Genomic DNA, 18,478 nt, shown 5'->3' on the forward strand with positions numbered 1-18,478 from the left:
CCGCACCTCTTCTAGTCGAACACACCGGCAAGTGCTGCAGGTTTATTGGCTCACTGACGCTGATGAGATTAACCCCTTAGGTATCGAAATTTGGTACCAAACGACAAGACGTTTTTCGATACTCGATGGTATCGAGGCAATTCGGTCGGTGCCTAAAAAGTATCGAACTCGATAACCAGCCCTACTCTGTACCATCGGCTCTCTGTCTGCGCCCTGGGATCCATCGGCTCCTTCTCTGTCGGTCATCTCCAGGATGCCGTCAGCCACAGCGACTACACCTTGGCTGCTCCCACCTTCGACTCCACAGTGGGCTGTCATCCCTGCTTCGCTCTGGGTCTGTGTCAGCGGGCAGTTACCATCATCGACACGGGGGGTTTTGTCGTCCTCCTGTCACCATCGCTTCGCCATCTCCGCTTCCACTTCCAAAGCCCCTGTCTTCCCTCCCACATCTGTTTGTTTGTTTATGCTATGTCTCGAGGTCATGCCTTCCAGAGGGGGGCGTTACGTCACAAGTATATTCGGTTAGTTTCTGTGTGACATCTTTATTTATTTATTTCTTGCTGGTTTGTTTGTAACAACAATTTAATGTAGTGTAAAAAGGTAAAAGAAAGAAAATTAAATGCAAATAATGTTAACTGATGCGTTAATTTAGTGATGCATTAAAATTAATTTACTGATCCATTACAAGTTGAAATGTTGCTATTTTCAGTAAAATATATCAAGAATCATTGTTATATACTGACAAAGCAGTATACCAACAAACTATAAATGCGGCAGAAAATCTAGTCTCAGAACAGCACTTGGATCCGACTTTGATTTAAATTAATTTTGCAAACATAAGCTGCTCCATTTTTCTTTGTGGATGTTTCCCACGTCCTTTTACCCTTTCTGGAGCATGATGAAGATAAAGTTAGACAGCGGAAGAAGAAAATGGCAAATTATTGCTGCAGAGTCACTGATGAACACGCGGCTGCATGTCTGCTGTTATCCCACTGGAGAAATATACAACCAAACACCATTAATGGGGGAGTTATGCGTGCCAACAGTCAAGTCATTTAATGATTTACACAGTAGTATAACATTTAAAAATGAGACCCTGGAGAGTTCATATTTATGGTTACCTTGTGTGAACATCACAGACATATACAGATCACATAAACCTAAAAATACTCTAGACATTACACATTGTGCCATCTGAATAGTTGCACAAGCAAAGGTGAATTGCAGCTTAATTAAGTTGCATTTTTCATACTCAACACAAAGACATTCAAAGTGACACAGATCCGTCTTGCATATGCAGGTTGCTGAAAAGTTTGTGTGGCTGAAAAATATTCTGTCGAGGCTAATGACAGTAAAAAAGAACAAAAAGAGATATCTGGAGTTTTTAAATCTAACAATGTGGTAAATTCATCATGCATCTTCAGAATTAATCAAACAGCAGTACTATGAAAATAATATGTTTTATGGACAACAGTTCTCTGCCTGGGGATCTTCAGCTCTGCCTAATTTTGAACTACCCAGAGGAAAATCGTATTTCTTAAACATTCACTTTTATGTAGCTCAGGAGAATTAATACAATCCCAATTACATTTCTTAAAAGTATCGACTTTGTCTGAGATTTTATTTTTGCTAAAATGCCTTTGGAGAAATAAAAATAGACTCAAATAAGACAATTGTTGACAGACTATAGAGCTGATTAAGCATTAGTGGAATCTGATGAGAAGTGTTGTACCTTTTGATAGCAGTTTCAGTATCTTGGCAAATCTGAGCTCAGTGTGAGACAATATTGATCTTCTCTCTAACTCTAAAGGTGAGTCTTTTTCTCTGGAGAAAAGTATGAGAGGCAGATTTACGCAAATCATCTGTTCCACTTCCACTTGTGCAATAGAGATATAAGAGATTTCATTGGTGATTTTTCTTCCCTAAGGGTTCAGCTTACTGAATCATTTAAAATGAGAGAATCTTTTGTATATCTGTCAATTGTGCTATTGTAAATCCATTGACCATTTTCCTTTACCTACAGCACATCGAAATGCATATAAGGAGCCATTCACACAGAACATATTTTTGTGTTTTTTTTAAACACATTTCTTTATATTCTTTTAACTTGTATGCCACATTATAAGAACACTGTGTGTGCAAAATGCGAGCACAATGGTCAAACATGACTGTCTTCTGCTGGTTTATATTGAAAAACAATAGCGCAAAATGCCAAAATTGCAAAAATGCCAATAAACACTACTGAGTTAACAGTTCCCAACAAACCGTAATGTACAAAGTTTGAAATAAAGGAGGTCTAATACAGTACATGAAGAATTCATGATTTTAATTAGAATTCATCTCCCATTCATCTCAATGTCTCAATGGCAGCTGCTTGGCTGACACAGCCTTTTATAGCTATGCAATCTGCATATGTCTTTGCTCTTATGGTTCAAGTGTCAGAGAGATCATATTTATGAGTTAAATGCCCATGAACACCACCACAAAGTAGTAATTAAGAGTGGGAGATGTCCTTTAAGCCCAGAGTTTCTGAGTTGGGGGTGTGTCAGCAAGAAAACATATCTGTATTGACCGTATATTTGCGAGTAATGTTTTTTTTTTTTTCATTTACAATAAAAACTAAGTTGCATGTACAAAATACCATAATATTTTACATAAAGATTTAATTTACAAAACCTTCATAAATTGGACAAATACATAACAAAAACTCACCTGATGTGCATTCTTTATTCATCATTTTGTACAAGTAGTTAGAAAATCTTGCTTTTTTTTTTTTTTGCTGCTTGGCTGACACAGCCTTTTATAGCTATGCAATCTGCATATGTCTTTGCTCTTATGGTTCAAGTGTCAGAGAGATCATATTTATGAGTTAAATGCCCATGAACACCACCACAAAGTAGTAATTAAGAGTGGGAGATGTCCTTTAAGCCCAGAGTTTCTGAGTTGGGGGTGTGTCAGCAAGAAAACATATCTGTATTGACCGTATATTTGCGAGTAATGTTTTTTTTTTTTCATTTACAATAAAAACTAAGTTGCATGTACAAAATACCATAATATTTTACATAAAGATTTAATTTACAAAACCTTCATAAATTGGACAAATACATAACAAAAACTCACCTGATGTGCATTCTTTATTCATCATTTTGTACAAGTAGTTAGAAAATCTTGCTTTTTTTTTTTTTTTGTCGAAATACATTGCCACCATGCTTGATCAAAATAATTAGAATGCACCTGATGTCGTAATAATGGCTTCCCAACTTGTAAATACGAACTTCCCAGGACTTGAAGGCACCATTAGGCACTCTGTTCTAAGCAGGTTTTTAAGCCAATCACTTGAGGTGTAAATGCCATGTGACTAATCTCTCAGAGCAATGACGTCATGACAAATCTGATTGGCTGATGGCACCACAAGTACCATATTTCCTCAATAGAAACTATACTGAGCTGTGATGTGAAAATACCAATTTTATACAAGTCCAATTTCACTTTTAAGCCCTCCAAAAATCAGTCTGACACTGGAAAAAGAAAGATTATAATACAATATGTGTAATGCATACAATACGTTGCTCACATTTTTTGTGTTTGTCAGAATTGCCATCAATGAATTACTTTGTCCCCATAATGGTTTATTTATCAGCACAGGCTGACTGGTCCACGCTAACCATCTAAATCTAGCCCATGAATGAATACTGAAATGTAATATCATGATTTGAAATTCCAATTTCTTCAAACAACAGATGTAACCCCAGCAAACAGGAGAAATTCTCTCTCTGTACCAAGAAAAGTGGAGAGATCTTTTTAGAAACTGACTTCTGAAATCCAAGGCTCAAGTGATATTGCCAGTGCTGGTGCTGCATTTTTGTGTTAAACCCTGTGGCAGGCGACCGTACAAAAACTCAATGCGAGTCTCTAACACCTGGCCGTCAGACAGAATTTAAGTTTAAAAGCTGTATCCCAGCCAAATAAAGGTCATGTAACCTGTAAAGTCAATGTTGCTGTGCTTGAAATGGGATTAGCTACTGCAGTTCAGACAGTTAAAGAAAAACACAAAATGTTTTTTTAGTGTTTAGTGATGTTTTAGGAGTAATATTTTGCATTCTCAATATAGTTTTTAGGAAACCGTGCATGGCTGGGTTTTTTGTGTACACATGCCGTCCTTCAAGCTGCTCTTCCAGTGTGGAAAAGTACAGCGAAAGCCAAGAGCCATAAACCAAAAGTCACACACCACCATCTGCTGTTCATGTTTGAGTACAACAAGAATAAAACCTTGAGCTCAATCTTTCCAAAAAAAAAATAAAAAATATGAAAGTGAACAAGTGCATTACTGTCTTCGAGTGACTCCATTATTACCAGATGAGAAAATGACAAAGTGTAGCTGACAAAGCAATTTCTCTCTCCTCTCACATGGACCTCCCTTCTGAATGAGATGACAAGACAATTACGGTGCCAAGATTGATCTTTCAAAAGGCTCTTCACTTCTTCGGTAATTACATACTTGATATGAGGTCTAATGAAGATGTTGTCGAGTCTGCAATGTAGTTAACATGGGAAAAGAAGGAAGGAAGAAAGAAACTATTCCCACAATTTATTTTCTTATCTCACTTCTAAAATGCTGCTGTCTTTTATTGATTTTTTATTAAGGAGGAATCAATACAACGGATTGAAAGAAATATTACTTTAAAAAAGACAATATTAACAATATATATTAATAAAAGAAAAAGAAAAAACTGATAATATTTGTGGATTATACATTAAGGACATAACACGGAAAATAACTTAAAATAATCATTATAATAATAATAATTATTATTATTTTTAATAATTATTATTAAGGACTAAAATAAGTTACATTTTGGTAGGTATAAATATGGCAAATTATTGTGTGAATAGTACTGTATTTCCCATACCGAATATAGAAGTTTACATTCCATATATACATATTGCTTGCTTCTGTGTGTAGGAGCATATAATATCTTTCAGAGACATCTTATAATTAACTTTTGTGTTTAACAGAAGAGATAAGCTTATACAGGTTTGGAACAAGTGGAGAGTGTGTAAATGATGATAGAATTTTCATTTTAGGGTGAACTATCCCTTTAAAAGAACCATTTTTTTCCTAGTGTAATCTACAGAACCCTTTTCCATTGAATCTTTTGTGCAGTGAAAAGGTTTCATAAATGTTAAAGGTTCTTCACGAAACCATTGATGCTGATTAAGAACCTTATTTTTATGCAGTGCAGTACAAAAAGTACATTTGTTGCCAATGTCAATGAATAAGAAGCTTCTGTCTTGCAGCTATTAGCTTCGCATTCATTACACAGCAGTCTTGCGTAATTCAGAGGGGATTTTTTTCCCCCCTCTCTACCGCTTCTGTGATTTCACATATGGAATCGTTCAAGAGATTAACATGCATACACTGGCTTTATGTGTGAAAATGTCAGCTGCGACTACAGACCTGACTGAACAAACAAGTCACATTTCCATATCTCATCAGTCTGTGGTATAGCCTACCTGCTGTGGCATCAGGCATTATTGGAATTTTATGTCTCTGGCTTTTGGAAAGAAAATAAAAAATCTGATGCCGCATATCACCGCCAGAGTCTCACTAGGAGTGAATGCAAATGCGCTTCCAACCTGTTAGAGCTTTGTTGGTGGGAGTAGAGCATGTGCTGGATGGGCTCTAATGAAGTACAGCGTAGGAGAGGCACTTTCATTGACTGCATGAAGAGCACTTTATGTCTTTAGCTCATTAATCTTTAACCAAAAAACATGGGGAAATAATGACAATTTACCACATATATACTCAGACAAATCTGTCATGATGGACGAGAGAAGTATGAGAGCTGGTCCGAGGAGTTATTGCACTGCCAGGTAGATTAATGACCGTGGATGAAAACAAATCAGGTAGTTATGGTATCAGCTGGATAGAGGTTCAGCGTCATGATGTGCTGTTTTCTGTCAGCTGTACCTAAGCTAAGCTCAGGGTCTTTATGTCTTCATAGTTATTAAGGCAAAATCAATAGAGGCTAAAAAAAAATGTAAACAAAAATAAATCTAGCTTGAAAAAAAAAATGTGTGGTGATGGATTGTTTTGAATGCTATTTGTTACTTTGCAGGTTATTTATGAACTAGAAGTATCAGATCATATTTCAAAGCCTCTAAATGATCAACATCATGATCAAAACTTGCTGAAAAACCTGTTGTACACAGATGCCTCCAGTCATCTAACTGATAGTTCTGGTAGTACTTTTTTAGCAAGTAAAGGGCCTTAATTCTAAAAATATAGTTCAGGTAGCAAATAAATAACTTTTATATTGATTTTCTTATTAATTTATATTTCATGTTTATTTAAGTTACTTTTATATTTATATTGTCAGTAATATTTCAAGATTTTTACAAGACATTTACTGGACCGAAGCAACTTAGGTTTACTTGATCTATACTTTGTTTTTTTTTCATGCACAGATGTGTGTATCAAATATGATACAATGTTTATTTGCTCTCTAAATCATCAATGTACTGCATTGCGTTATATGTTTTCATCTTACTTTTAAGGTTTAACAAACCATTCCATAAAAAAAAATAAAAAAGATTTTTTATTTCTGACTATTATTGCATATATCAGGTTTTGCCATTCCTTCATGAGGAATGTATTACCAATAGGCCTACACCCTAGGCTGAGTTGGCTGAGGTCACATTTGGATTGGCAGGTTGCCATTTATTTATATATTTAGGCTAATAGTATCATAATTTTATTGTACAGTAATATAGTACTGATTTATTTCCCAAGTCAAGAAAGAGTGTGAGGGATTCAGATTATAATGCCGTTTCAAGGTATATTACAATTGCTAAAAGGTTCAATAAAGCTAAATCCAGTGCCTAAAAAGTGAAAGTGAAATCAAATGATTAATGTAGGCTTGACATTGCACTGTACTCTACAACAATGTAATTGTCAGTAGAATTAGGCTTCATACATTTCTCATATTTATATTTCATATTTATTTAAGTTACTTTTATATTTATATTGTCAGTAATATTTCAAGATTTTTACAAGACATTTACTGGACCGAAGCAACTTAGGTTTACTTGATCTATACTTTGTTTTTTTTTTCATGCACAGATGTGTGTATCAAATATGATACAATGTTTATTTTCTCTCTAAATCATCAATGTACTGCATTGCGTCATATGTTTTCATCTTACTTTTAAGGTTTAACAAACCATTCCATAAAAAAAATAAAAAAGATTTTTTATTTCTGACTATTATTGCATATATCAGGTTTTGCCATTCCTTCATGAGGAATGTATTACCAATAGGCCTACACCCTAGGCTGAGTTGGCTGAGGTCACATTTGGATTGGCAGGTTGCCATTTATTTATATATTTAGGCTAATAGTATCATAATTTTATTGTACAGTAATATAGTACTGATTTATTTCCCAAGTCAAGAAAGAGTGTGAGGGATTCAGATTATAATGCCGTTTCAAGGTATATTACAATTGCTAAAAGGTTCAATAAAGCTAAATCCAGTGCCTAAAAAGTGAAAGTGAAATCAAATGATTAATGTAGGCTTGACATTGCACTGTACTCTACAACAATGTAATTGTCAGTAGAATTAGGCTTCATACATTTCTCAAGACCTTACAGCTAAAATATCTACTTTATTCCAAAACGTCTTTACATACAAATATATGTCTTCTACTTTCGTCAGCTGTCTTAACCGTGGCTTATGTACTGCAAACACATACCAGCTTCATCACTGTGTCTGTCACGTGACTCTGTTCCCCTTTCGGACTCTGTCTTTGCATTTATTTTGAAAGATGAAGCTCGCGATTATGGTTACATTTCCGACGAGGGCTTGCGGTGTTCGGCCAATCACAATGCACTGGGTCAGCTGGCCAATCAGAGCAGACTGCGCTTGTTGGAAGGAGGGACTTTGTAGAAAACGAAGCGTTTGAGAGAGGCGGGGCATAGAGGACTTACAATAATGTACAGTATTTGAAAAAGAATGTGTTTATTGAACATTAAAGCATGTCAACATATTCTGTTACACCAAATACACAAAATAATTATCTTTAAAAAAGCATCATATGACCCCTTTAATAAATGCTGTAAATAGTGCTTATTGATATTAATTTGATCCAGTGCAGTAAATTAATACAATTCTATTGTAAAGTGTTTTCTGTTTGACTGTATTATGGGATATTATTAATTCCTTAATGTTCATGTTGATACAAATAGTACTTTAAGACACTGAGAATGGTAATTTAATGTCAAATATATTGTATTTAATTATGTCAAATTCAAAATAAACCTTCAATGCAAAGCCTTAAACACGTGGAACATACATATAAAAAAGACATTTAAATGTTGGAGTAAAAATATAAATAAAAGCTAATAATTGAATGAACTTATCACGAGAATGGTTGACTCATCAAAACTATTATGCACGTAATATGTCACTACAAGGGAAAATGCACCACACATTTTTTGGGCAAGTGCAGAACATATAAATCGATGTATATAGTTGACTTGTGCATTTAGCTGACTAAAAATAAAATGTTGTTAATGAAGGTTTCTTGGCAATGAACTAGATAAACCACATAAATGGTTTGCAAAGTACATAAGCACAGAATCTGGATGGACCTGTTTGATCAGTTTGTCTTTGTTTTTGTTTCATTTGAGGTTGCACTCTTTTATGTTTTCTGCTCACTCAACCTCACCCCATGTTCAGGATTTTTTTAAAAGTGCATGCTATTGTGACAGTTCGGTTACATCAGTTTAAGGAAAATATTGGTGGCATAAATATGTTAACATAACAATTTTTTTTTTTTTTTTTTGCAATAGTATATTTGTATGTATGTGCACAATAATATTGGGAAAAAAGTGGATTTGGGATTTGGAAATAAATGACCGAATGCAGGAACCTGTCATTTTCATTTTAGAGTTGTTTGCATGACTTTGCACACAGCAGCAGGTACAATATTAGATTTGTATTGACGGTTTTCACTGTAATTCACCTCTCTGCCTGTAGGGGCGCTGTTGACTGCTGAGCATGTGAAGGGCAGCATCAATCTCTCTGTGGAGGAGGGCAAAGACACCATGCTCCATGTCTCTGAGTGAGTATAGGGCCCGTATGAGTATGCTTTATGTATTATAGTTAAAGCCTTTTAGGGACAAAAGAAAATATATTTTTCTTGTATACTTATTTATGTGCATCATTCTGTCTTATTTCCTTATTTCTCCTTCAGTAAGGTGCAGTTCAGTGACGTGAACTCCATCACGCGTTATCTTGCCCGAGTGGCTCCGGCGTTGGGACTCTATGGTTCTAACATGATGGAGCAAACTGAGGTTAGATTTAAGATTTATATACTATGTTTCACTGGCACTCTATGACAAATTCCAAATGTTTCATTGGTTAATGTTGTTGATCTTGTTCTGCCATTTGCAGGTTGATCACTGGTTGGAGTTCAGTGCCCGGCGTCTCTGTGGTCAGTCAGATCTCTCTTCTGCTCTGGGTGATCTGGATAAAGCTCTGGCACTGAGAACCTTCCTGGTGGGTCACAGTGTGACCCTGGCTGACCTCTGCGTCTGGGCTGCTCTCAAAGGTCAGTCATTTAGCTATAAGTCAAATTAGAACATTATTTATATATAAAAGATATAACATTCTCAAAAGTCGATATGGTGCTTCATCCACAGGAAATGGCGAGTCACAGGCCAAGCCAAACTCCTACCCTCATCTGTGCCGCTGGTTTTCGTTCCTGAGCTCTCAGGTGCCATTCAGCTCAGTGGGCAGCAAATGGGCCAGCAAGATCTCTGCCATCAAAGCCACTGTGAGTATATTACTATCCCAGGGAAATGTGGTATTGCAGGTTTTGCAGTTTTACGTATTCTGTTGAGGGAAAAAAAAGTTAGAAATTTAAAGTTTTATTTTTACGGTTAAAATTGAAGTCAACCTGGCTAAACATTGAACATGGAACCTTATATTAATGAACCTTATATTAACATGGACCTTATATTAATTAAGTTGTTAATTTGTCCCAAACTATGTTTTTAGCCTGTGGAGAAGGAAAAAAAGCAGGATTTGGGAAAGTTTGTGGAGCTCCCTGGTGCTGAGATGGGCAAAGTAGTGGTGCGTTTCCCCCCTGAGGCTAGTGGGTAAGTAGTGTTGTCTATACAATGAACATCAGTCACAATATACATAGTCTGTAATGTTCACCAAGGCTGAGTTTATTTGATCCAAAATAAAGTCATTTAAAGTATTTATCATTCCAACTCCTCAGATACCTGCACATCGGTCATGCCAAGGCAGCTCTACTCAATCAGCACTACCAGGTCAATTTCAAGGGCAAGCTCATCATGCGTTTTGATGACACCAATCCTGAGAAAGAGAAAGAGGACTTTGAGAAGGTATGACATTTTGCCCCCTTTCATACAGAATTATGGTCCTTGTCCTCTATAAATGGTCCATATCCTCTATTACCTCCAAAAAAACAAAAGCAAGGGGTTTCCCTACACTAATTGTGTGAGAAAACCATATTTGAACCAGCATCTCTGGAATGAGCGCCAAGTTTCAATACATGTCTACAACATGTACAATATCCAAACAATTTTTGCTATGCTAACACCTTTTTGCTACAGGTCATCTTGGAGGATGTGGCCATGCTACAGATCAAACCGGACCAGTTCACCTACACAAGTGATCACTTTCCCACCATCCTGCGCATGGGAGAGAAGCTTCTACAGGAGGGCAAGGCCTATATAGACGACACTCCTCCAGACGCCATGAAACAAGAAAGAGAGCAAAGGGTGGAGTCTCGCAACCGCAGCAACTGTGAGCATCACCAGTGCCAGTCTTAATATTTGTCGTCTCCAAAGGAAAGGTGATTTGAGCTGTTGTACTGAGCATGTGGTCTATCTACGTAGCTGTGGAGAAGAACATACAGATGTGGGAGGAGATGAAGAAGGGCACAGAGTTTGGCCAGACCTGCTGCATGAGAGCCAAGATCGACATGAATTCCAACAACGGCTGCCTGCGTGACCCCACACTGTTCCGCTGCAAGAGCGCTCCTCATCCTCGCACCGGCAATACTTACAAGTGAGTGAACATCACACATGCATCGTGTTACTGAATAGTGCCAAATGATGGCTTCCTCTAACTGATGGTCCTCTTCTTTTTCACTCCCTTCACCCAGAGTGTATCCCACATATGATTTTGCGTGCCCCATTGTGGACAGCGTTGAGGGGGTCACGCATGCCTTACGTACCACTGAGTATCACGACAGAGATGAGCAGTTCTACTGGGTAATAGATGCCCTTGGTTTGCGTAAACCGTACGTCTGGGAATATGCCAGACTCAATCTTAACAACACTTTGCTCTCCAAGAGGAAGCTCACCTGGTTTGTCGACCAGGGCTATGTGGATGGCTGGTGTGTATCACCCTCACTTTCTGGACTTTATAGAAAAGAGCTCTTTTGGATTGCATGATTAAACTTTTCTCTCCTCCTTATCTTTCCTTCCTGCAGGGATGACCCTCGTTTCCCCACAGTCAGAGGTGTGCTGCGTAGAGGAATGACTGTCGAGGGACTCAAACAATTTATTTCTGCTCAGGTATGTGTTTCTCACAATTAGAATACATTTTGGGAATGAATTCAAACGCATTAAATCACAAGGTTGTGTGTTACACTGATTTTACCATAGTAGGGGCTGTTTTTTGTAGGGATGCACCGATATGAAAATTTTGGCCGATACCGATAACCGATTATTCTTTATTTTTGAAAGCCGATAACCGATATGTTGGCCGATAAATCTATATCCAAATTGTTATATACTTTTTGAGAGCCTGATTACAAAAAAGGTCTCATCATTAAAAGCCACATCCCAAACACTTCAACATAAGCAGCCTAGTTTGAACAGTGTACGTTTTAAAAATATTTTTACTCTCCCATTACCAAATTTAGTCATAAAAAAGTCTTACAAATAAATAAAATTATGCATAAATAATGCAAACAAGTCACTGGACATCATTACACGTGTAAAGAATCAAAATGAATGCGCCATAGATCAATAAAACGGAATAGCCTCTGCACGGACAATAATTAAATGATTTTAATTACTAAACCATATTGTTGATGAAAATAATAAGAGAAAAATACAAGTGGTTGTTGTTATTAATAATATATCAATGATTTTGAAAAAGTAACAAATTAATACCACTGTTTTAAATAGCAGCCATTGAGCTGCAGCTCAAGCTGAAGCTGAAGAGCTGAATGAACACGGTAAACTGAAGCGTCTTGCTGGCAGCTTATTTAACTCAAGGAAATGCATCCTGAGATTAATATTAACACAACATAAACATAATATTACAACTTATATATGTACAAAATGACGCAGTTATTGCATGCTATAGTCAGAATGTGTGATCCTGTTGTGGATGCGCTCTTCCCATAACAACGCACTGAAACACAGCAACTAAACAAAGAATTCACAACGTTTTATTATAATAATGTTCTCATTAGAATGTTATATACACGACATTCCCAATCATAGTTATTAATGTTGTGCACGGCTGTTTGAGCTGCGTGCGCTGAGCTAAAGATGATCACCGGTAAACTGAAGCGCTCTTTTAACTTAACCAAACGCATTCTATATGAGATAAATCAGATATACATCAAATAAACACAATATTACAACGTACAATTGCACAAAAGGCTGCAAACGAACAGCGCACATCTGAAGTGTCTCTGAAGGAAATAATGCATTATTTATCGGCTTTAAGATATCGGCCAAATTTTCTTATCAGGCCGATACCAATAACAGAAAAAATGAGCCGATATGGGCCAATACCGATATGGTGGCCGATATATCGTGCATCCCTAAAAAATACAACTGTTAGTTCATGTTAGCTCAGGTCCTTTAAACAATATGAACAAATACGACGTTTGAGTTTAATAATGTATTAGTAAATGTTGAAATTAACTAAGATTAATGAAGGTTTTAGAAGTATTTTCATTCTTAGTTCATGTTTACTATGCAGTTAATTAATATTAACAAACAGAATATTATTGTAAACTGCTACCACAATACTAAAATAACACAGGTTTGTAATAACTAGCTAGTATTGCTGATAAAAGCATTCTCCGCAATCTTTCTTTCCAGTTTGTAAATCCTGCACTGCAAAAAAAAAAATGTTTTTTTTGTCTTGTTTCCAGCCAGAATATCTAAAAATTCTTAAATCAAGAAGGACAAATTATTGTCTGGTTTTCAGAAAAAACATGTCAAAATTAAGTGAGTTTTTGCCTGAAACAAGCAAAATAATCTGCCAATGGGGTAAACAAAATAATCTTGTTTTCTGTTTGAAATAAGATTATTGTGTTTGTTCTAAGCAAAAACTCACTTAATTTTGACATGTTTTTTAAAGGGATAGTTCACCCAAAAACGATTTCCAAGCAAAAAAAAAAAGTGTAGTTCTAAACCCAAACGCAAGACTTTATTTCATCTTCGAAACACAGATGAAGATATTTTTTTAAAGAAACCTGAGAGATTCCTGTCCCTCCAATTAAAGCCCATTCCACTTTTATGTTTTAAAAAGTTCATGAAGATACTGTAAAAATAATCCGCATGAATCGAGCAGTTTAATCGAGACAATTACTTTGTCATAAATAGATTTAATTAGGCTTTTATTCACAGACAATAGACATTGATCAACACGCAAACATGAAATATGGTAAGCAGAAATGCAGGCATGCTTGTTTGACATGCAAGAACCAAGTTTTTCATGCTAGTTTTTACTGTCACGCAAGTACGGTAGACCTTTCATCGACCATATTTGATGATCTATATGTATGTGCGTTGATCAGTGTTGTTCATTTGTGCATAAAAGCCTAATTTGGATCTTTTCATCATATGAGTTAATCATGTCTTTTTAGGAGACTTGGATTAGACTGCTCATTCATATGGATTTCTTTGACAATGTCTTTATGTACTCTTTGAAGCTTGAAAGTTTTGGTGAATTGGACTTTCAGTGGAGGTACAGAAAACAAAAGGGTTTGGAATGATTTGAGGGTTAGTAAATGATGACAGAGATTTCATTTTTGGTTTAACTCCATTTAACACCATCAACCCTTGGTACTAATTTGTCTAAGAGCAGGAATGTTGTTGTTTTTTTGTAGCCAGGATCTCTAAAGCCTCTTAATTTATTCAGAGACATTTTAGCCAATGGTTTTAGTTTCTTCTAATAGAGTCAGCTTATGGTCAAAGTGGCCTGATTTAAGTGATTGTGATATCACATTGAAACACTTCGCGTTCTGTCTGTCTCTGAGCTCTGTGTCCCCTGCTCTACATTAAAGTGCATCTCACTCTTCTGTTTACAAGCTGCCAGTTAGCTGTAAAAAGGTACTCCTACTCCTTCCTTCGTCCTCTTGTTCCTCTTCCTCGAGTTTCCTCTGCCCCCTGCATTGTCTGTTCCTTCTTTCCCTCTAACTTTCCATTCCCTGGTCTTTGGCTTTCACAAAAGTCCAGATTATTCATCTGGCAGAATATTTATTCTGTTGTGGATTCTTCACTTAAAAAATGAAAAATCTCTCATCATTTAGTCATTCTAAACCTTATGATTTTCTTTATTCTGTGGAACACAAATAATATTGCTGTTTCCTGGCAGCCATCTTGACATAAAACAAAAGTTTGACCTTACAGAAAAAAAAGCACACTCAATAGTGTGGTAGGTCTGTCTACACTGAGAATCATCATTCGTTAAATAAAGACCAGGTTACACTAATTTTGCATACAGTAGACAGTGAAATGACATTTATGGATATAGCACAGAATAGCTTGAAATCAAGGATTTCAAGTTTGTCGCTCATGCATGTCCAGTTGGACAGCCTGGTCTGTAATCAACATGCACCTTGAAATCATTTATAGCACAAATATTTTGCTCCCCCCCCCCCCTTCTGACTTCTTCCCATATGCAGCTTGTGTCTGTGTTTGTGCTATCACCCATTTCCTCCCCTCATACAGCTTCTGGCAGATTCTCTAGAAAGTGAACATACATTAATACAGAACAATTCATGTTGTTCAGTCAAACATATTTAGCTTTAGCGCTCCCCAGTGACATGTTTCAAACCTTTTGCTCTTGATTTCTCTCTGAAAACCTGGTAATGGTGGTCAACTTCCTCATGTCCCCAGTCAGAAAACATAAATACTTCCACTGTTGATGTTGGAAACCTACTGAAATAAAGGCTGCAAGCAGTTATGGGCAGTCAATATGCACCTCTGTGGCTGTTACAGTCTGTTTGGCTTCCCCTGCTATTCATTTCACTCTTTTCTACCTGTCCTCACTCATCCGGTTTCATCTGTCGATCCATACTGCGCAGTGTGAGAGCAAAGAAGCTTTAGTTTAGTTTTTTGTTGTAAACTATTATCTAAAGCAGTGGTTCTCAAACCTCTCCATGAAGTACCCCCAGCACTGCACATTTTGTATGTCTCCCTATATCTGACGCACCCACTTCAGGTCTTGCAGTCTCCACTAATGAGCTGATGAGTTAAATCAGGTGTGATAGATGAGGGAGACATACAAAATGTGCCAGGCTGGGGGTACTCCAGGACAGGTTTGAGAACCACTGATCTAAAGAAATAGTTGTACCCCTCACTTTCACTCCCTGTATAGGTCATTGACCCAATAGCCCCAAGATACACTGCCCTACTAAGCTCGCAGTTTGTTCCAGTCTGCATTTCTGAGGCCAAGGAGGAGATGAAAGAGGTTGCCAAACATCCCAAGGTAATAAAACCGGCAAGCACACGCACCTAAAGGACTTGTCAGTGCCATAAAAAAATATTTTAGCAGCTGTCACAGTCATTGAGAGACATGTTAAGTGAAGTGACATCCTATCTTGTGGGGATTTGCAGAATGCAGATGTGGGAATGAAGCAGGTGTGGTACGGGCCAAAGGTCCTTATTGAGGGAGCTGATGCAGAAACTTTCACAGAGGGTGAGACCGTCACCTTCATCAACTGGGGAAACATCATAATCACCAAAATCCACAGGTAAAACTCTCAGAACAAAATTGTTAAAATCAGGCTAGCACTGCCTTAAAGGTGCAACACCACTTAAGGTTTTATTCCTCAAGAAATTAGTAGTGATTTAACAAATATTTAAAATTATTAATGTAAACGAAACACAATTTTCATTGCAGCTCCCCCCAAAAATAAACATGCCCCCTCACTTTTTGTGCTTTGTCACAACCCTATTTTAAAATGTAATTTATTTCTGTGATGGCAAAGCTAAATTTTCAGCAGCCATTAAGAGACAGTTAAAGGGATAGTTCACCCAAAAATGAAAATTACCCCATGATTTACTCACCCTCGAGCCATCCTACTATTGCGGTTTCTGTAACTTCGTTACTTTTACGGTGTGAGGTAATTGGCCTCACGCCCAACCCCCATCCAAGAGGCGTCCTTATGTCCCACGTGGGACGAAGAGGATTAAGTTAAAGGGTTAGTTCACCCAAAAATTAGGCTGTCTTTTACTCACCCCAGAGCCATCCTAGGTGTATATGACTTTCTTCTATGGGTGCAATTTTTTGGACTTCAAATTTTGGGGTACCATCCACTCCCATTATAAAGCATGGATTAGCCTGGACATTATTTAATATAATTCCGATTGTATTAATTTGAAAGAAGAATGTCATATACACCTAGGATGGCTTGAGGGTGAGTAAAAAATTTAATTTTCAAGTAAAAAACGGCATTTACTTGAAAAAGAAATCATTTGTAACATTACAAATGTGTATTCTGCCCTCACAGAACATGATTGTGCTCCATTAGATGAATAGTGAACATTTTGGAAAAAAAAATGTTTTGTTGGTTATTATTCTTTATTGTAAAACTGAAAAAAATAAACATGTTCATTTCAATATTAAATAAAGTCAGTTAATCACTTGGTATATTCAAACAATCATAAACTTAGTTATAATCAAATAAATGTGTAGATTACTTAGTAAAACTTTTTCCAAGGCTAAACTGCATTTATTAGCTACGCTGAGAGCTGTGCTCTCTCTCTCTCTCTCTCTCTCTCTCTCTCTCTCAGGCTAGCACTGCCTTAAAGGTGCAACACCACTTAAGGTTTTATTCCTCAAGAAATTAGTAGTGATTTAACAAATATTTAAAATTATTAATGTAAACGAAACACAATTTTCATTGCAGCTCCCCCCAAAAATAAACATGCCCCCTCACTTTTTGTGCTTTGTCACAACCCTATTTTAAAATGTAATTTATTTCTGTGATGGCAAAGCTAAATTTTCAGCAGCCATTAAGAGACAGTTAAAGGGATAGTTCACCCAAAAATGAAAATTACCCCATGATTTACTCACCCTCGAGCCATCCTACTATTGCGGTTTCTGTAACTTCGTTACTTTTACGGTGTGAGGTAATTGGCCTCACGCCCAACCCCTATCCAAGAGGCGTCCTTATGTCCCACGTGGGACGAAGAGGATTAAGTTAAAGGGTTAGTTCACCCAAAAATTAGGCTGTCTTTTACTCACCCCAGAGCCATCCTAGGTGTATATGACTTTCTTCTATGGGTGCAATTTTTTGGACTTCAAATTTTGGGGTACCATCCACTCCCATTATAAAGCATGGATTAGCCTGGACATTATTTAATATAATTCCGATTGTATTAATTTGAAAGAAGAATGTCATATACACCTAGGATGGCTTGAGGGTGAGTAAAAAATTAAATTTTCAAGTAAAAAACGGCATTTACTTGAAAAAGAAATCATTTGTAACATTACAAATGTGTATTCTGCCCTCACAGAACATGATTGTGCTCCATTAGATGAATAGTGAACATTTTGGAAAAAAAAATGTTTTGTTGGTTATTATTCTTTATTGTAAAACTGAAAAAAATAAACATGTTCATTTCAATATTAAATAAAGTCAGTTAATCACTTGGTATATTCAAACAATCATAAACTTAGTTATAATCAAATAAATGTGTAGATTACTTAGTAAAACTTTTTCCAAGGCTAAACTGCATTTATTAGCTACGCTGAGAGCTGTGCTCTCTCTCTCTCTCTCTCTCTCTCTCTCTCTCTCTCTCTCTCTCTCTCTTTCTCTCTGAACATGTCAAATCATGTGCGCATTAGATAAAATTATTTACAATGTATAAAATAATACTAAAATACACAAAAAAAAATATATATATATTTTTTTTAAAGGGGTCATATGATGCGATTTCAAGTTTTCCTTTCTCTTTGGAGTGTTACAAGCTCTTGGTGCATAAAGAAGATCTGTAAAGTTGCAAAAACTAAAGTCTCAAATCCAAAGAGATATTCTTTATAAAAGTTAAGAGTCAGCCACACCTACCTAAAACGGCTCGTTCTAACACGCCCCCACATGTCTACATCACTATGTGGGAAGATTTGCATAACGCCGCCCAAATGTTCACGCAAAGAAAGAAGGCGTAACTTTTATTCTCGCTG

General features: G+C 36.6%; 2 protein-coding genes across 3 annotated transcripts in view; both read left to right on the forward strand.

Annotated features, from left to right (window-relative positions):
• Positions 1-15,037, forward strand: part of LOC107602254 (bifunctional glutamate/proline--tRNA ligase-like) — a 79,114-nt gene extending 64,077 nt beyond the window's left edge. Inside the window, exons 2-13 of the mRNA XM_016294712.1 lie at positions 9,018-9,122; positions 9,255-9,354; positions 9,455-9,611; positions 9,703-9,836; positions 10,061-10,161; positions 10,287-10,413; positions 10,645-10,837; positions 10,930-11,101; positions 11,199-11,432; positions 11,529-11,613; positions 13,998-14,032; positions 15,019-15,037. Coding sequence (XP_016150198.1) covers positions 9,018-9,122; positions 9,255-9,354; positions 9,455-9,611; positions 9,703-9,836; positions 10,061-10,161; positions 10,287-10,413; positions 10,645-10,837; positions 10,930-11,101; positions 11,199-11,432; positions 11,529-11,613; positions 13,998-14,032; positions 15,019-15,037 — 1,462 coding nt within the window. The remainder of the gene's footprint in view (positions 1-9,017; positions 9,123-9,254; positions 9,355-9,454; positions 9,612-9,702; positions 9,837-10,060; positions 10,162-10,286; positions 10,414-10,644; positions 10,838-10,929; positions 11,102-11,198; positions 11,433-11,528; positions 11,614-13,997; positions 14,033-15,018) is intronic.
• The window catches only part of LOC107602269 (bifunctional glutamate/proline--tRNA ligase-like), a 15,754-nt gene continuing 11,599 nt past the window's right edge, over positions 14,324-18,478 (forward strand). For both annotated transcript variants that reach the window (XM_016294730.1, XM_016294729.1), the window contains exons 1-3: positions 14,324-14,397; positions 15,668-15,778; positions 15,907-16,043. In XM_016294730.1, coding sequence (XP_016150216.1) covers positions 15,752-15,778; positions 15,907-16,043 — 164 coding nt within the window. In that variant the 5' untranslated portion in view covers positions 14,324-14,397; positions 15,668-15,751. The remainder of the gene's footprint in view (positions 14,398-15,667; positions 15,779-15,906; positions 16,044-18,478) is intronic.

Source organism: Sinocyclocheilus grahami, unplaced genomic scaffold (assembly GCF_001515645.1).
Source record: "Sinocyclocheilus grahami isolate Dianchi unplaced genomic scaffold, SAMN03320097.WGS_v1.1 scaffold323.1, whole genome shotgun sequence".
In the NCBI taxonomy this organism is placed as follows: domain Eukaryota; kingdom Metazoa; phylum Chordata; class Actinopteri; order Cypriniformes; family Cyprinidae; genus Sinocyclocheilus; species Sinocyclocheilus grahami.